Source organism: Papilio xuthus, unplaced genomic scaffold, assembly GCF_000836235.2.
Source record: "Papilio xuthus unplaced genomic scaffold, Pxut_1.1 DF825946.1, whole genome shotgun sequence".
Lineage (NCBI taxonomy): Eukaryota > Metazoa > Arthropoda > Insecta > Lepidoptera > Papilionidae > Papilio > Papilio xuthus.
In genome coordinates this window covers 1,665,117-1,682,900 of record NW_013532703.1, presented here as the reverse complement: position 1 = coordinate 1,682,900, position 17,784 = coordinate 1,665,117, and the positions used below count along the sequence as shown (strand labels likewise).

Genomic DNA, 17,784 nt, shown 5'->3' with positions numbered 1-17,784 from the left:
CGGTCACTTCGCTATTTCAGCGATTTCAGGTGGCCGCTCGCTCGTTTGCCACCTTTTGATATAAAAAAATATATATCAGATAGGGGACTTGACAGAACCAAATATTGCAAGTTAGTGGCCAACCTTCAAAACTGAAGAGGGACTAGAGGAAGAAGAAGTTATCTCTCTGTTCTTATCACTCCAACACAGCCCTACGGGGACCTCACTCAAGACCAAAATTTCAGTTTCGGCTGTTAACATGTTGGATTGTTGAGAAAAACAATCGAACATTGCGCTCCTCTGCAGAGTTAGGCCGAATATGATAAACAATATGGTCAGATTTGCCCATATTTTAGTATAAAGAGACACCATTTTTGTTAGAAAAATAATTACGTGACATTTTCCAAGACGCCCTGCCCTCTCCCTCCTTAATAAGATTTGAAATGGTTTAGATTAAATACTCCCTCCCCCCTAAAACAACTTACGTAATATACATCCCCTTAACCATGTAACCTACAATCCATTCATAACTTTTCATACAGAGTGAAAGACATAACACAATATACTATTATTACTCGAGGAAATTTATAAAGTATGATTGGCGACTGTATTCCATACGTAATAATACAAGATTGCAATGCGACCTTTGCGCGGCGTGACTCGAAAGCGTGACGTCACGTGATATGTGGAACCCTCGAGGGCAGGCACGTTTTAATTCATTATTTACACAATGTATACAGATTTTTGCAATTATAAGCAACATAATCCGTTTAAATTATACATTTCTCCAATAAATGTCTCTGCAAATTGTAAAATGTTTTATTCCTACCAGACTCAAAGTTAACTCTTATTGTTGTACTTTCTTCTAGCGTCGATTTTTTTATACTTAACCTACACTAAGGTACTCTTATTGACTATTAAAATAATGAATATGGCAGTCATATTAAACCAAACACAAACCACAAACCTTCATATATTATAGGGTACATTTTATTATAAAAAGTAACCAATAAGTATTTACTATGTAAAATTCTATTACGCAAACACTGAATATTTTTAATATAATTTATTTTTCCAGGAGCCACGATCGAACAACATTTTATACCAGTTCCCGCTACATCGGATATCTTATTGCGCGGATGATAAAGGCGCCAAAAAATATTTCTCCTTCATCGCGAAAGGTGGCAGCACTGTCAACGGCATGAATGGCCATGACAGCGGCAGTGTGGAGAAACACGAATGTTTCGTGTTTGTATCAACAAAACTAGCTTCAGAGATCACGCTTACTATCGGACAAGCTTTCGATTTAGCCTACAGGTTAGTTTTAAAAGAAACATAACGTCCCTACCATAAATTTATATTCTGAATCTAACATTAATATGCGTTTGAGATGATCATAACTCTCAGTTGCACCAATTACCTAAAAAAAAACAACGTAAGCTTAAACAGATAGAAAATAATAACGACATTAAATAAAAATCATCTGAATTTATTTTCCTTAGTACTTGAATTGAAATGGTATAAGATGCCTATTTTCGATTGCAAGTCAACAAGGCGCCGTGGCTTAGTTGGTTAAAGCGCCTGTCTAGTAAACAGGAGATCGCGAGTTCGAATCTCGCCGGGGCCTATGAGTTATCTATTTTTATTTCATCTTTTTTTCAAACGAGCAAATTTTTTATTTCATACGTAATTTTTTTTTAATAATTTTACATATTTTTGGGACATTTAAAGAGTTGACTTCCCTAGAGAAGTTATAGGGGGGCGTGGCAATGCCCCCGCTGAAGCTATACCATAACTAATTGACAGATAAAGAAATAGTAATGAACTATTAATAGGCTAATATAAATCATAAGAATTAATTGTCTTTACATTATTTACTTATATCGATAATTTTAACGTACATAACTAAAAGGAGAGTAATTAGTATTATCTTTGTACGTGGTATTTATTCATAGTGAAGTCACACATTGCGTGATAACGAAGTTATGTTTATAGAAGATTTTCATATTTCTTTGTTGTCTTACGTGTATGAAATATTTAATCCAATAAGCCACGTGTGTAATATATAATACAAGATTTTAAAATGTATACAGTAAGACGTTATCTACTTTTACTAAAAATGATGAGCTCATAAGGTACAATATGATGTAAAGAAAAAAAAGGAAATTATTTAAGTCTCTCGTCTTTTTTAACTATCCTATCATTTCATATCTAGGTTAATATATGTACTAAGACGAGAGATATTACCGAAGCAACAAATAGTTTACGTAAATTGTAAATAAAACTAACCTAAAATAAAGTTTTACAATAATTTTGGTTTTCAGGCGGTTCTTGAACGATAACGGCAAGTACATTGAGATGCAAAAGTTGACGCTGCAGAACAGAAAGCTGGAGCTACAGATGAATGTCTACAAGAATAGATTACAGGTGCGTTCATTTTTTCAATAAAAAGTTTATTTTTTACTTTATCACTTCAAAGCGCCTGTTATTTTATAATAGCAATTCTTACTATTTGAAATTTGTGTAAAGAAAGTTGTATCTCGAAATTCTTTGAAAATTACAATAGTATCTGTAATTATATTTCCGTTGTAATAATAATAGTTTTCCTACTTTCCAGGAGTTATCAAAGATAACGTACAAGGACGATCTATCTGCGTACCTAGCGCGCAACAGCCTCTCAGAGATCACGGAGTTCAAAGCTCCGCAAGAGCTGGACAAACAGATCGCATCTCTCACTCTTGCGAATGGATTTAGTGCGATGAATGGAAACAAAACTCCTGATAACGGTACGAAAAACTATCACTTTTAATATGTAATTAAAAAAATAATTAAAAAGAAAACCGACTTCAAAGCAAAACATTCCCAAACAAAATGAACTAAAAAGTAACAAAATAATATCATGAACGCCCTTGAAAGTAAGAACATTCTATTCTTTCTTATAATTTGTCTATATTATACAATTATTACTATTTCTGAGAGATTTTAACAAACATCTATCCATCCATCCATTTGCAATTGCGATACTATATAACAAAAAATATGTAATATTTGCAGGTGGAGACGCGCTCTCCAACAACTCCACGGACACGTTCAACTCCAGCGACAACAACTTGTTGCTGGGCACTCCGCCACCAGCACACAACGGCAAGACCAGCCTCGCTACTGGGTATGTGTCCACCTCCTCCTACACATCCTCCACCTGACATGTTATACTGCACGAGTTGCTTTAGGTTTCCAACTTAAAAATCTCTGTATAAAACATATCCTCATCCTTGTCATTCTCTATGGCAAAACAGAGATAAAAATATGTTTCAAACGGGGATTTTTGTCTCGGAAAAAAACGGTTAGTTGATAACTTATAATTTGATTCAGTAATTTTATTATTATAACTAGATGTTACCCGCGACTCCGTATAAAAGTAAATCTTAATAAATAGTCTTAGTGTTTTTCCAGACTATGTTCTACATCTATGTCAAATTTCAATGAGATTTGTCAAACCAACATTAATCCATCCATCCATCTGAACATTCGCATTTTAACATTTAACAGAATTAACTGTATTATTTAATTTAAATTTCCAGTAAACTCCTTGGTGACCTGTCAAGCAAGAACCCCGTAGTAGGCACGAAGCTGGAAGGACTCCTGCTCAACTCTGATTCTGATAGCGGTTTGTATATTTTATAATAAACAAACTTAAATCCCATTTCCACATAACAGCCGGCAACCGATTTATATAGAGTCGCGCGGCTAACGGCTACGTGGAAAGGGACACTAAGCTTCATATTCAGAAGACACAAATTGTTTATTAAAAAAAATGTTTATTTTTGTAGATTTCGATCCTCGTGCGTTCGAGTCTGAGCCTGCGTCTCGTTTCGCTGCACCTACTGAAGCCCCCCCCACTGCCGCCCCTCCACTGTGTAAGTTACACATTATTATATCTTCAAATAAATAAAAAAAACCCAGTCAGTCAATATAAGGCTGGATAAGCGATTCATTGTCAAGTCCAGACGGAAGACCTTTGAAAGCGGGAAACTTCGGTTAGAGAGTAATCTCTATAAGCGAGAAAATATCGTGCTCCTTTAGACTCTTACTTATCCAGTTTCGGTTGTAATAATTAAAAATGTTGTGCCATACTAGGTGTCGCCCGCGACACCGTCCACACGGAATTAGAAAAAAAAACTTAATTAGTAGCTTATGTGTCCTTCCAGACTTTGTTTTACATCTGTGCCAAATTTCATTAAGATCCGTTTAGCTTTTATAGAGATATCTTCAAACAAACAACCATCTAAACATTCTCATTTATAATATTAATAAGATTTTTTATATACATTTCTTTAGCGAAAATAACCTTTTATCATAAAGTGTGAAAACATACGATAACGTCAGTATATTTATTTTCCAGTGGCGCCACCACCCAAAGCATCGAAGCGTCAAACATCACCACAACAAGTCGCTTCACCAACAAACGGACAACCGCAACAAATGTCTGCCATAAACGGCAGCGATCTATTCGGTTCTACGCCATTCTCTATCCCAAATCAAACGGTACAAGGAACGTCTCCCTTCACAGTACAAAATACAAACAAACCTAACTACGATATAAGTGATTTTAATCTACAAACATCGGTCTTTAACTCCAATAATTTCACGAACGGACTCACTGGATACGATCCTTTCGACACACAGAAGACCGGGAACATCTTCGGGAATGGCTTTGGTAACACATTCAATGGATTTGGGAACTTAAGTGAGAAACAAACAGTAGAACTGGACAGCAGCTTTAACGGATTCCTAGATAAGACTATTTCAGAGATGAAGGTGAGTTTACTTAATACTAGACTAACTGTAACCCGCGATTCCGTCCGAGCAAAAAAAACTTAAATAAATAGTAGTAGCCTATAAATTTTAGCGAGATCCATCCAGCTGTTTTGGAGATACCTTCTATGAAACAATTATCCTAACATTCGCATTTATAATCCTAATGAGATTATTTTTTCTCTTAATCTGTTTATAATACAACCGTAAATTGATAATAGGTTTAAATAATTTAATACTTTTTAAAATAGAAATATTAATGTAAATTAAAAAATATACATATATTTTTTTAATTCTTGACAGGTTAATGACTGGTAAGTTTAGTTAGTCAAAGAAATCATTAATTATGAAACAAATTATATTAATTATACTTCATTACTCTGTAATTATAACAACACATAGAGCAAACAACTATACTTTTAAATTCATTTTTATATTTACAATATACAAATCTAAGACTTTTAACGATTAAAATGTTATAATATTATTTTTTGTTCACAGGATGGATTCAGCCGAGGGATCAGTTTTGGAAACGAAGATTTTTCAATAGACAACTTGGATCCCCTGAAGAAGAATTAAAAAAAACATATTCATCCATAAACAAAAGTATAGGCAAAAGTTTAGATAATAACAATCCTCGTCTTAGTTCACATAATTTAGTATAAATAAATGCAATATTTTTCGGTAAAATATTATGAATTAATTATAAAAAAATAATTTTAAGTGTTATGTGAGCTGAAATGATGATTTTTTTAAAGTGTGTGTTGCCATGTTGGTTACAAAGGTATTTGCTGAATCCGTGATAGTAGATAATATTAATATTGTATATCTAACTAAATAAACTTTTATATATCCTTTAGCTTTTATAAGAATCTCGAAATTTTAGCAAGTAATGTGACGAAACATTACTCATATTTTTTATTATATTATTATATTGGTAATATGTTTTTAAAATTTATGCTCAATGTCATTCTAAAGTGCCTTTATATATCAAAAAATAATCATTTAAAAAAAAACTAAAAATATTCATTAAAGCGTTTTTTTTGGGTAGATGTTTTTTTTATTAATTATGCGTTTGAAAGTCGCCTCAGATTATTCTGTGATAATTCTTTTCATGTTGAGGGACTTCAAATTAAAATTTATACATCGTGTATCAAAAACGACTGATATGCATTATGTTTAATCAAGAAAAAAAAATTAAATTAACATTTTATAAATTTTATATGAATGGCATTGAAGCTTAGGGTCATCACATTCCATGAACTTTTATAATAACGATTATTACTGTGGGTTTCAACTGACGTGACATTTGTATTGAAATACAGTTGTCTTTCTTCTTCTCTTTGAAAAAAACAGAGACAACAATAGGTGGCAATACAATTATCACGTCGGTGGAATATTACGGTTACTCTTCTAATTTGTAAGGAAAAAAATAAAATGTGTATATTATTGCTCGTAATAAACTGTTGTATTGCTGTCTCATTAGTGGAAATTATTTTAAGGTATTGTGTACACTAATGTTACTCATAAGGCCAAAAGATATACATAACTGTGTATTTGGATAAATAAATTTAGTGTTTATAGCTTGATATTTTATTTACACACCTCATTTATAAGTTAAAAGCTCATTCATAAAGCACGTCAAATCAAAATAAAACGTAAAAAAGAACAAGGTTACTACTGGGTCGATAGAAATCATTCATATTAGTAGGCAAAAATATAAGCAGTTGAAATACAACAAAAAATATGATTATGGAAATAAACTGATGTTGCGATTGCATAAAATTCATTTCATAACATCTTAAATGTTGTCTTTTCTCCTTTTTTTCAGCAAAGTTTCTCTTCAAATAGCCAAAAAATCATATAATAAATGTACTGTTTAAACTGATTTTTCATGTACTGGCAATACCATTTCGCTAACTTCAAAATCATTATTGATTTTGACAGTTGACAGCAATTGACAATTCGCTTTGTTATTGGACGACAACTATATTTTTGCCGCTTTTCTATATAGAAAACAAATAATGTCTCGTTACTTCATGATCTAATTATTTATACAATCTACGAACCGTTACAGTATTACTTATTTATATAAAACTTTTAACTATGGTGGATCTAAGTGGGGGCCAAGACGGGCCCTTGGAGCATGCATTTTCTAACTCCGTTTTTATTATCCCAGGAATAGTCGTAACCAGTCTAACAGGTAAGAAATCCTGTAGTATTATTTATGTCTAAACTGCACTGAAGAAAATACATTGGCGATACCAATATTAATTCAAACGTTAAACTACGACTTATTGTAAACACGATGTCTACCCACTGAACTATCGCCGCTTTTGATAACGTTAGATTAATGTAAGATATGGATACTTAGTGGATAAGCCATTATCAACATTTTAAAAAGTCAAAATTATTAATTTTGTAATGCAGTGTTTCTCAAAGTGCGCTCTGCGAGGCCGTCATAATTTTAGAGCGTCCACGAATATAGGTACACATTTTAACTAAAAATTTTAAAAGGGTATAAAGTTTTAGAGAAAAACCCATCAAAAGTTGAATAGTACACATCTAACAATATTTTGTATGCCAACTGGTCAAGGGAAGAAAATAATTACAAATTCTAGGGCCTATAATAATCACACATAAAACTACAGGTACTGTCAAATACTCCACTTCCCAAAACTGTTCCGTAGTGAACAAAGTTTGAGAACCGCTGCTGTATTGATGTACTTTTGAATTGACTAAAATGTCATACTGAATTTCAATGGCCAAACATATATACATAATTGTTATTTGTTATTGTTATGGTTTTCTTTGGAGAAAACACACTCAGTTTTAACATAGATCTTACACCATCAAGTGGGTATATATGTTTTTAAAACTATATTAAATAAGACTTTAACTTAAATTTTACATAGTAACTATTGACTAATATAATTATCAAAATGTCCAAATTAAACAATGATATTACATGTATGCACAACTGTAAAAAAAACAATATAATTATAATATATTTGTGGTACAAGTTATAAGTGGGAGAGAATAGGTGGATCCAGGCATCTGATATTTAGCTTATATTATATTTCTGAGGATTTATAATTACATATTATTTGTAAATTTGTAGCAAAATAGGTTCAATATATTTATAAGACTTGAGTCCTTGATCTTATGCCAACCCTTGACACAATATGCATATACTCATGATGTAGATTACAGCCAATGGACAGTGCTTTTAAAACACTGTATAGTTCCTATTGACAGTAAAATGCAACCTCCTGTACGGTCACTACATGCATTAGCTCAGATCTTTAGAATTACGTTACATTTTTCTTCCCTTTGCGTGAAAAATATTCCTTAACGTATTGAGTCTATTCAGATACACTTATGAAGGAATTTATTAAAACCTAAACGCAGTGCCACCAACTTACGATTTCATTATAACACGTAAAAATAGTTTTAACACTGACTCTTGCTAACATAAATGTGAACGGACTTTGACGAAACTTAGCACAGATGTAGAACATAGTCTAATTGTTATTGTTTTAATTCCGCGCGGACGGAGTCGCGGTCGACAGATAGTCTGTTCATATAATCGTTTATAACTTGTACCATACCACAAATACATCGTTGTTCCACGTGTATCGACACGTATTATTTATTTTATTATGGGCCAAAGATAATGGATAAGAGCGAAGTGGCTCCCGATGTGTTCGCTTGCATTCGTAATATGTAAAACGTGTGTATAAAGATATCGATTGGATTTTGTGAGAATTATTAACTTATTTGTTTTTAAGTAAGTAATTAATTATCTTTTTAATCTACATTCTTTGATTGATGTACTATAATTTATAAGTAGATATTTAAAAACGTATAATGCGTTTACGAACGGTTTTTTTTAAAGTTCTAAGTGTTAAGTAAAAACAAACACAAAACTATGCTTTAAGTTTACAATAGTACATTTGTCCAAAATTTAATGATGATTATATTTAGTTAATCGAGAATAAATTTTTTCATGTCCGTGTTCTACATATGTTTTTTAAGTATTCGAAAAATATTTGCCTTTCGTATTACCTTTTTAAACTTTTTTGTAGTACTTAAAACATTATTTTGTTCATTTCTATTAGTTTTAAATTATATATTTTAGTTATATTATTCATCAAAGTAAACCATGGACGTGGATATGGATAGTTTGAGCAAATTGGAGGAGATGCTAAAAACCGTTGACGGTGACAAAACTCCCTCTCGGAAAGAGTTATTGGATATGTTGGAACAATCAGAGATGGAAGAAGAGATGAAAGAGAACCTCAGAGCCATGCTGTCAGGGAACGTGCCTCAACTCTTCGGAAGCTACGGCAGTGGAACATACCTTGGGATATTGTTCGTTCTGATCATCTTCGGTGTACTCTGTAAGTTTAACTTTTATGGTGACTGGTTATTGGGTTAAAACAATGTGATGGGTCTATCATATATATAGAACGTCGGTGGCTCACGGGTTAAGCAGTTTTAATTGCAGTTCCTGGATTTAAATACCGTCTCTTATGTGTTTTACGATTTACATATGTATTTCATCCGATGTTATTACGGTGAAGGAAATCATTGTGCTGGAACCTGCATATATCTAAGAAGAAATTCAAAGATATATGTGACGTCACGCACTTGGCCAGCGTGGTTGAGTATGGCCTAGTTACCCCTAACTTAGGGTAGGCTCCGAGTCCCTCAGTGGGGACGTACAGTAAGCTGATGATACAAAGTTGGCTACACTATTAAGCACGCATGAGCAATGGTAGAAATCACTAAAACGAAATCAATCTGTCACTATTAATCAAGCCGCGATGTCTTACAGAAGCAGTGCTTAGGAGCTCTCACAGTTTTGCAAATTTTCATTTCGAAGTTTCGTCATCCTCATGTTTATACCACGATGTTATTATATATTTTGCATAATGTAGAAGCACGCTATGTCATCTTTAAAGTTAAAGCTTTTTTATGTTTGATTGATTAAATTATTTCTATTAGATTCGACCGCTCTGTTCGTTTCTGAGACAAAAATCTTCGTTTAAAACATATTTGTATCTCTGTTTTGTCAAAGATAATAACAGAGATGACGGTATGTTTTATACAGTGATATTAGTCTTAGAAACCAACGATAAGGGAAGTTAGGGATAACTACAAGCATTTGTTTTATAGAGTTTGAAACGAAAATTATATAGGTTAAGTTCTGTTTATTTTATCAAAGCTTTATGTCGCTTACATAACATTGATAATTTAAATCGTTGTGGACACGTAGCCTGGAGCCGCGTAAACAATTTTGTTGATAATTGTTAATCATTCAGCAATTAAGTATGTTGAAAGAAAGCGAAATTGCTATTGCTATCTAAAAAAAAATGAAGAGGACAGATTTGACTAAGATTTTGAATGTTCTTGACAAACTATAATGGAAGTTAATTTAATATGCGTCTATCTGTTCTACTAATTTTGTGTATTGCTTATAACCAAATTAAAACAGTTTTTATTTCGATAATTGTACGTAAGTCGTCTATGTTTGATAGCAAGTTTATCAATTGATATGTGTATACGTAATTAAATCGGACGCGATATTGTTGCATAGTGATAATAAATCAGTGTCCTTCGCTAAACGAAACAGTTTATCTAAAGGTGCTCGCTAAGTAACGTGGTGAGTTGTGTTATATTTTATTTAATTAAATAGCGAAAAAAAAATTTTTTTTGGGATTTTTTTTTTAATATTTTAACTAAAAGTAAATTTAGTGGCACTCCACTAAATTTACTTTTAGTTCACTACACTTAGTGATATTTAGTTTGAATCAGGACGTTTGATAATTTGTTTTTTATTTTTTATTTTGTTTTTAAGAAGTCAACGATATAATAAATATTGTCTATGGATTCGAAATCAAATCAATCTTAAAATAAATGTGTACATGATTTTTTTTTAATGAAGCAATTAATTTTTATGTTTTTAAATTAGTTAATTAATTCGTAAACTGCTCCTCCAATCAGTGTTATCAATTAATTTCCTTTGGTTCTGATTAATATCTTACCCACCTGCTTCGTAAACGTAATCTTATCTAAAAATTAGGATTAACTACCTACCTTGTTACAAACATTGCTAAATAAGTAAAATCCAGTCAAAAGATGATTTTACTAAAATAATTTCGAGAAATAACAACGGCTCATTTTATCCCTAAAACTCATTCCTCAATGTATCTTTGCCTTGGTTTTTACCAAAAAATTAAAAAAAAAACAACTTATCTATGTTTCAACAAGAATGAGAGTATAATTTTAATCTATAATTAAAAAGTAGTCATTGTCTTTTTGCCATCCTAGTATTTAACCCATAGCAACAACTTTTATTGAAGTAAAACCAATATTTGATTTTAAATATTTTTTATCAAAGAAAATGGCGGACCAACAAGGAGGTATAGGCTCTCAAATCGGTAAAGCCGTCACGAAAAAACTATCGGACTCTATCAAGAACATGGATGTATTAGGTTTGCTACAGAATATTGTAGCTATGACTCCAGAGGACGAGGAATCAGAAGAAATAAGAGAGAAACTGCAAGGTGTTATGAAACAGTATAACGAAATGCCTGAAGAAGAAAAAGTTTTATTCGCGAATCAATTGAAAGATGCGTTAGCAACAAAGTTGCAGATGAAATTGGATAACACTCCATTTGATTTGAGCGGAGTGGATGCAGCGATCAGTCGAGCTATTTATGTACAAGTGGTATTGTACGGACTTGCAGCTTTGTTTTTATTAATTCTTATCGGTACGTCTTTATTACTAATAATAAATTCTGGTAAAAGTGTTGAAGTGACATGTAACACAAACTTTATTTTATGTTTTTTTTTCATGTTATTTGCAGTATTATATTGCTTGTGTTTATTGGTATTCGGTGAACTGTCATTTGTTTCTCACAATGCAAATAGGACAAAAAGGTCAAATTATAGCTCATGCTAACAGTTAGCTGAACCATTTTCGACCCCAAGTGGGAAGCGAATTAAATTTTTTGACTGTAAACTTTTATAAATATTTGTAGCCTCTTATTATACATGCAGAATAAAAAAATATCAAATCGTCAAAGTGGTGATAGTTCAGTGATGAGACGCGACTGAGAATTCATCGTTTCAGTCCTCATTTAGGTGCATTATTATTTCTAATCCTAAGCCTATTCTGTGTAATGTAACATCAACTATTAAATATCGTTTTTTGAACTTGAAAATTGGTCCTTATGTACATACATATTATTGTAATTGCTTTACAATTCATAACGAATTTAACGTTAAAATCTACATAAATAGGAATGAACTCAGTAAAATATATTTTAAATATGTTTTGTAGTATTATAACTTAATTTTATCTTTTTTCAGTGTTCTTCGGCTACAAATTGTACAAGTCGATAAAAGACAAAGAGAAGAAACGGGAGGAAAAGAAGAAAGCTAAGCAAATGAAAAAGAAGAAATAAGAACATTTTACAACCGACGATTAAGTTACTGAAGTTAAGTTAGGAAACGACAAGTTGCCTGAAATATTATGAACGGATATTGATTCTGATGTGTCGCCGGCAAATCGCTAAACCCACCAGTTTGTAATTTGTTTAGGCAAATATAAAGTAGCAAAACCGCACGTTGAATAAATTCACAAAATGACGTTTTGTCAATTTGTAAAAATCATTTTACCAGCGCGGCTGTTATATTTTTCTATGCAGTACAGGATGGGTAGGGGAAGTGGATTTAACGAAGTAAGGGACGCGTAAGAAGAAATATTGTCTTTATGTTCGTCCTCTTCTCCGTCGAATTAAATTAAAAAGGCCAATGCAACGCCTAGGCAAATCAAAAATGAGCTGGATTTGCGATCTGCCGGTGACATATTTTGATTTTCATAATTGTTTTAATTTGTGACGTATAGACAAAAGTTTATTTTTATACTTTGTTTATTAACTTTTGGCAGCTAAAGAAAAACGCATCATTTCTCTCTCCATAATGTTTCACGCAAATACTTAATTTGACTGAATTAAAAAAAAACAATAGAAATACGAATTAAATACCTATTTATTGAATGTAATTATATTTGTTTGTGCAAAAATGTTGTAAACGATGTTTTTTGTTCTTTTTGACAACTTTAATCTTATCTGTGGAGATATTTTAACAATATTTTGTTAAATTATTGATTCAAACATGACGTATATTCATAGTCAAAATTATAAGTAAGAAATGTTTGTTTAATATTGCACAATTTCTTGTAAAAAAACTACTGTTTTCCGTTTTTTTAATTATATGTAAAGTGATTCTTGTAATGGGAACTGAAGAGGCCAAATAATTGTTTAATAATTTATTTTTATTATGTTTAAGGTTACAATTACATTCCTAATATTTAGAAGTCAATGTTTTGTTTGAAATATATTTATGTTTTTAAAAGAGGTTTAACTATTTTATAACCTTCAAATTCCATTCTGACACGAATACGAAGTTGCCATTTAAAATATTCCCAAAATGTCACCCGTCAAAGACTATCCATTACAATAGGGACCGTTTTTGTGATCACCTGGTTCACTTTTCCAAGTCCTGAATTAGTTATTAACAACTTATTTGATGAATTCATCTTTGTCTTTGATGTTTCACAATCTTCAAATAAGCTTAACAAGGTAAACTACAGGTTGCATCGTCTGTCAGATAATCATTCATTTTCTCAAAATCCTTTTTTTTTCTTAAACTTAAATTAGGGGTCGGGTGAATTAAAAGACAGTCATCAGAAAGAATGCTTTTATTTCGTTACAAACTATATTTACAACAAGTCAACATTCTCCCCGGTGATTTTCTAGAAAAATAAATTCAGAACGAATATCTTTGGGAATTTTTTCGCAAACGGGCCGAGGCTGGCTGGCGCTGGTACAATGCATCCGATATACGCGAGGCTTGAGCACACTAAATGTATTATACCGTTCAAACTTTATAGCGGATGGAGATTTACTCCGCGTCCTTCACATCTCGCTGTATAGTATTTTTCAAATATCTTGGCTGCTCAAAGACATCAGCGCGCTGCGCAGTGCCATCCGTATCTCCTGCTACACCTAAAAATGTTCCGCGGAGTGATTCGCGCAAAGTTAAGAGCCGCCAAGATATCTGAAAACATTTATACCTAACACCGTGTTCTGCACAGTCTCGTATGAAATTGCGAGCCGCCCTAAAGTTTGTCAGTATATTAAGCCGTCCCAGCATACACTCCATAACTTTATATAACCTTTTATGATTTATTTCGTACCTAATAAAGATTTTTTTGTTTTAAAATGTTCAGTAGATATATATCAAGATTATGTGGTCGATAATTTAATATCCAATATTAGGCCTTACATTAACACCCATTACGATCATTTTTAGTATTCGGAAATGAAAACATTAATAATAAATCTTGTCTAATCCCTAAAAGAAAACATATTTTGGATAGTTTTAAAGTTAAACTATAAAACGGTTGCTATAAATTGTCAAAATTCAGTGCGAAGACAACCTGAAGTAAAGATTTAAAAATTTCCTACTTAAATGTATTTAGAGACAAAAAAAATTAATCACACCCCACCGAAACTAAGTTGTATCAACTTGCGGTGTGTATAACTTACATAAAAAAGCTAAAACTTATGTTTATGTCCAAATTTAATGATTTATTATCCGCACGCAGAATGCCCGGTAATGCCGTACTCAACTGTTTAGTACCGTCAGTTAACGTGTGACGTCATACGGCTATCGGCAAAACTTCTGCGCACAAGTAATACGTAAATAGAAATGTTAGATAAATACATCTTTACTAAATTTAAAAAATCTATATAGGGTTCCCATACATCTTTCAATTTGGTCACAAATTTCAAAATCACTAGTAGTTTTAAGTTAATAGTTATATTTGATTAACCCTAATAGTTAAAAATTAAATAGTTTCTTCATCAGAATAGGACACAACCAAAATTCTTCTAAATTCATCGCTTAACTACCACATTCTTAGTCCTTTACCGTGGTTTTCAGAGACCAAAATCCCATTTAAAACATATTACCCCTATTTTGTCAAAGATGAGAATAACGATATATTTTATACAGAGATTTTAGTCTCAGGAACCAACGGTTAGCGATTAATCTGAGGAAATGTTTTACAAATGACCGACATTGTCTTGTTTAGTATTAGAAAATGGACTTAAAAATTGGTTAATTTAAAGGGGAACCATAATATATAATATAATTTTAGGATTACAGGATTATGTTTAACAACAGCCTATTCTAAACAAAGCCTGCGCGAAGCTTGTTTATACCATCTCTAAACTAGAATTCAGCCCCATTTTGAATTTTCATTTTAATCAAATCAAAATATACTAGTTCCAAATATCTTATATGTAGAAAAAATTGTGTTACGTTACATACTTCCTCATCATGTATTGGATTTTTGTCTATTTTCTTCTTAAATACGATAGTCTTTTTACGTCAAGAATATAAAACGCGAAGTTGAAAATCTTTTTTTAAAGCAATTTTATTATATTTAAATTAAGAATTATCGTTATAAAAGGATCGATAAAATGATAGCTTATTTTTTCTTCTACATACAAGATATCAAGATACTATTGTATTGTAGCATATTATATAAATTCGGTATTTAAGAATATAAGTTCAATGCATATAAAGTTGTAAAATATATTTTTGATAATACTCGAGTTAAATGCATATTAATTCGTTAATTACTATTAGTTTTATTTAGATCCTTTTTGCAAAAATGTAATCGCAATGAACCTGAAAAAATATGGACAAGTAAATTGAAAAAATATGAATTTGTTACTACGTGAATTCTTGTTTTTCTAAAAAAAAAACTTTAGAGTAAAATTTAAAAAATTACAACTACAGTAATTTCTATATAACTTGAAAAAAAATAATCTAGAAATTTCTGTTCCTGTAACTTTTAGATATATATTTTACTTATACAACCTTTTTAAACCTGACATTGAATTCACATATCACAATAGATTTAAGAAACTTGGCCGATATACATCTTCTACATTCCATTTCATATTCTGAAAGATTATAACCAAAGCCTTTACGTAGCTTAAGTTATCCGTTGGTAAAAAAAAATTATAAAGGTAGTTAAAAAACAGACATGAGGAATTTAGCTAATGTTTTAAACCTTTTTACAAAATATATACAATCTTAACCTATCCTAAATAACAAAAGTAACGAACTCCTACCGGACAGCCTATTTAAAAAAAAAATTATAATAAAAAAAACTACGCAAAAAATTTCACACCAGAGGCATATAGAGAATCTTTCCGATTCCTATAATGTTGCCATTCATCAAATTACATTTTAATTTTGTTCATCGATCACTTAATAATTTTTAATGCTACTTTTTTTATTATTTTTTTAAACACCTAACTAGTCGTCATGAATCATAAGAATCGGTCACTAAGTTACAAATTTTCCTCGACAAATAATTAAATTGTACTAAACAATACTAAGTTGAAAGGCTGGCCCTTTGATTAACACTTATGATTAATTAAAAGTAAAAAAAAGTACACTCCTAAAAAAAAGAATTACTAAATCACGTTTGTATTTAAAAATTCATTATTACTTAGTTTTCATTATTAAATAAATATCTTAAACTGACGCAGACGATGACAAAACCAATTGTTTTTTTTTCAATAAATTAGTTACGGATTATCGTGTTGTCAGAGTTGTCATTGAAATTAACTAATTTTTATTTTATTAACAATTAACTTGGAGCTACTTAGAAAAATTATAACTACAAATTAAAAATTATTAATCATTTCGTTTATACAATTGGCGCGAAAGGACTTGTGAAACATACTATTATCCGAACGCGCCCAAAAACCACAGATAACATAATCCATACAAATGCGAGTGGACATCAAAACCATAGAGAATCGATAAGGGCGATTTTTTTATTTTTTTGAACATATTTTTTTTAATCGCCCATTTTGATACTCAAGTATTGATAGACCATAAATCAAAATTTAACCTACAAAACTCCTATTGGTCTTCTAAACAAAATCTCTAACTAATACAGTTTTTATTCTAAGCGGTATTTTTTTTTTCGTCAAAATAGACTTTTATACAGGTTCATTTTACGCTTGATATAAGATAGTCATAGCTTAAGCACTTAGTGTTGCCATAGTCATTGACTAAATCAAATACCAAAACATTTTAATGTTGCTAGTTTTTGCATATTTTCATACGGTACGATTTTGGCTCAATATTTCTTAAATCTTAAGATTATTAACGATTTATATATAAACTTATGTTTAAGTTAAATTATTGCTCGTGATATTTAAAAATTACTTATATATAAGGTGATATAATGTCAACAATATAATCAGTCTGCAAGCTAATTAGTATAAAATTTGGTGCTAGGCAAGTATATAAACGGTTTTAATATATTACTGTATATAAGGCATATTGAAACAAAATTACTACATCCATTTATAATCAAATATTTTGTAGAAAAACAAGATTTTCTGCCCAAAACTTCTACAAGACTGATACTTTTATTACATATTGTCATCTCTTTTATACTCTCTGATAAAATAGAGACCACAATATGTAGTCGAACTAGAGAAGCGAGAAACCTCTATAAGCGAGAGTCATTGTTCGGTCCCGACGCACAACGTTCATACGAGAAACTTTAGAGAGAATTCTCTATTAGCGAGAAAATATCCCTGTCTCTTGGAATCTCACTAATCTGGGTTCGACTTGAAAAGCCTAGATTTTCTACTTTTGTTTCATAATGTTTTATATTGGAATATGGATGGCCAGTGTCAAATAGCCTTTAGAAATCGGTATCACATGAAAAACGGCGTGGATAGTCTATAACTAAATTTGTACTGTTTAACATAAAATTTGGTATTTTGAGTATATATTTTGAATTTTTTTTTTTTATAAATTGTTAAAGAACAATTCTACTAATTCAAAAAAAGAACATAAAAAAGAATGATTAAT

The 17,784-nt window shown here is 31.2% G+C and overlaps 2 protein-coding genes and 1 non-coding gene across 4 annotated transcripts in view; all 3 read left to right on the top strand.

Annotated features, from left to right (window-relative positions):
* Window positions 1-5,792, top strand: part of ced-6 (PTB domain-containing adapter protein ced-6) — a 47,245-nt gene extending 41,453 nt beyond the window's left edge. For both annotated transcript variants that reach the window (XM_013321438.1, XM_013321437.1), the window contains 8 exons: window positions 1,058-1,296; window positions 2,304-2,406; window positions 2,597-2,765; window positions 3,034-3,145; window positions 3,561-3,646; window positions 3,810-3,896; window positions 4,382-4,797; window positions 5,296-5,792. In XM_013321438.1, coding sequence (XP_013176892.1) covers window positions 1,058-1,296; window positions 2,304-2,406; window positions 2,597-2,765; window positions 3,034-3,145; window positions 3,561-3,646; window positions 3,810-3,896; window positions 4,382-4,797; window positions 5,296-5,373 — 1,290 coding nt within the window. In that variant the 3' untranslated portion in view covers window positions 5,374-5,792. The remainder of the gene's footprint in view (window positions 1-1,057; window positions 1,297-2,303; window positions 2,407-2,596; window positions 2,766-3,033; window positions 3,146-3,560; window positions 3,647-3,809; window positions 3,897-4,381; window positions 4,798-5,295) is intronic.
* TRNAT-AGU (transfer RNA threonine (anticodon AGU)) lies at window positions 1,533-1,606 on the top strand. Its single transcript has one exon. It is a non-coding gene; the product is annotated as a tRNA-Thr (tRNA).
* Window positions 5,793-10,313: 4,521 nt separating the features above from the next.
* Window positions 10,314-12,828, top strand: LOC106124483 (uncharacterized). Its single transcript, XM_013321185.1, has 3 exons — window positions 10,314-10,462; window positions 11,201-11,573; window positions 12,175-12,828. Exons 2-3 carry the CDS (start codon window positions 11,204-11,206, stop codon window positions 12,267-12,269), a joined length of 465 nt encoding a protein of 154 aa, XP_013176639.1. The 5' UTR covers window positions 10,314-10,462; window positions 11,201-11,203; the 3' UTR covers window positions 12,270-12,828.
* The last annotated feature ends 4,956 nt before the right edge of the window (window positions 12,829-17,784 follow it).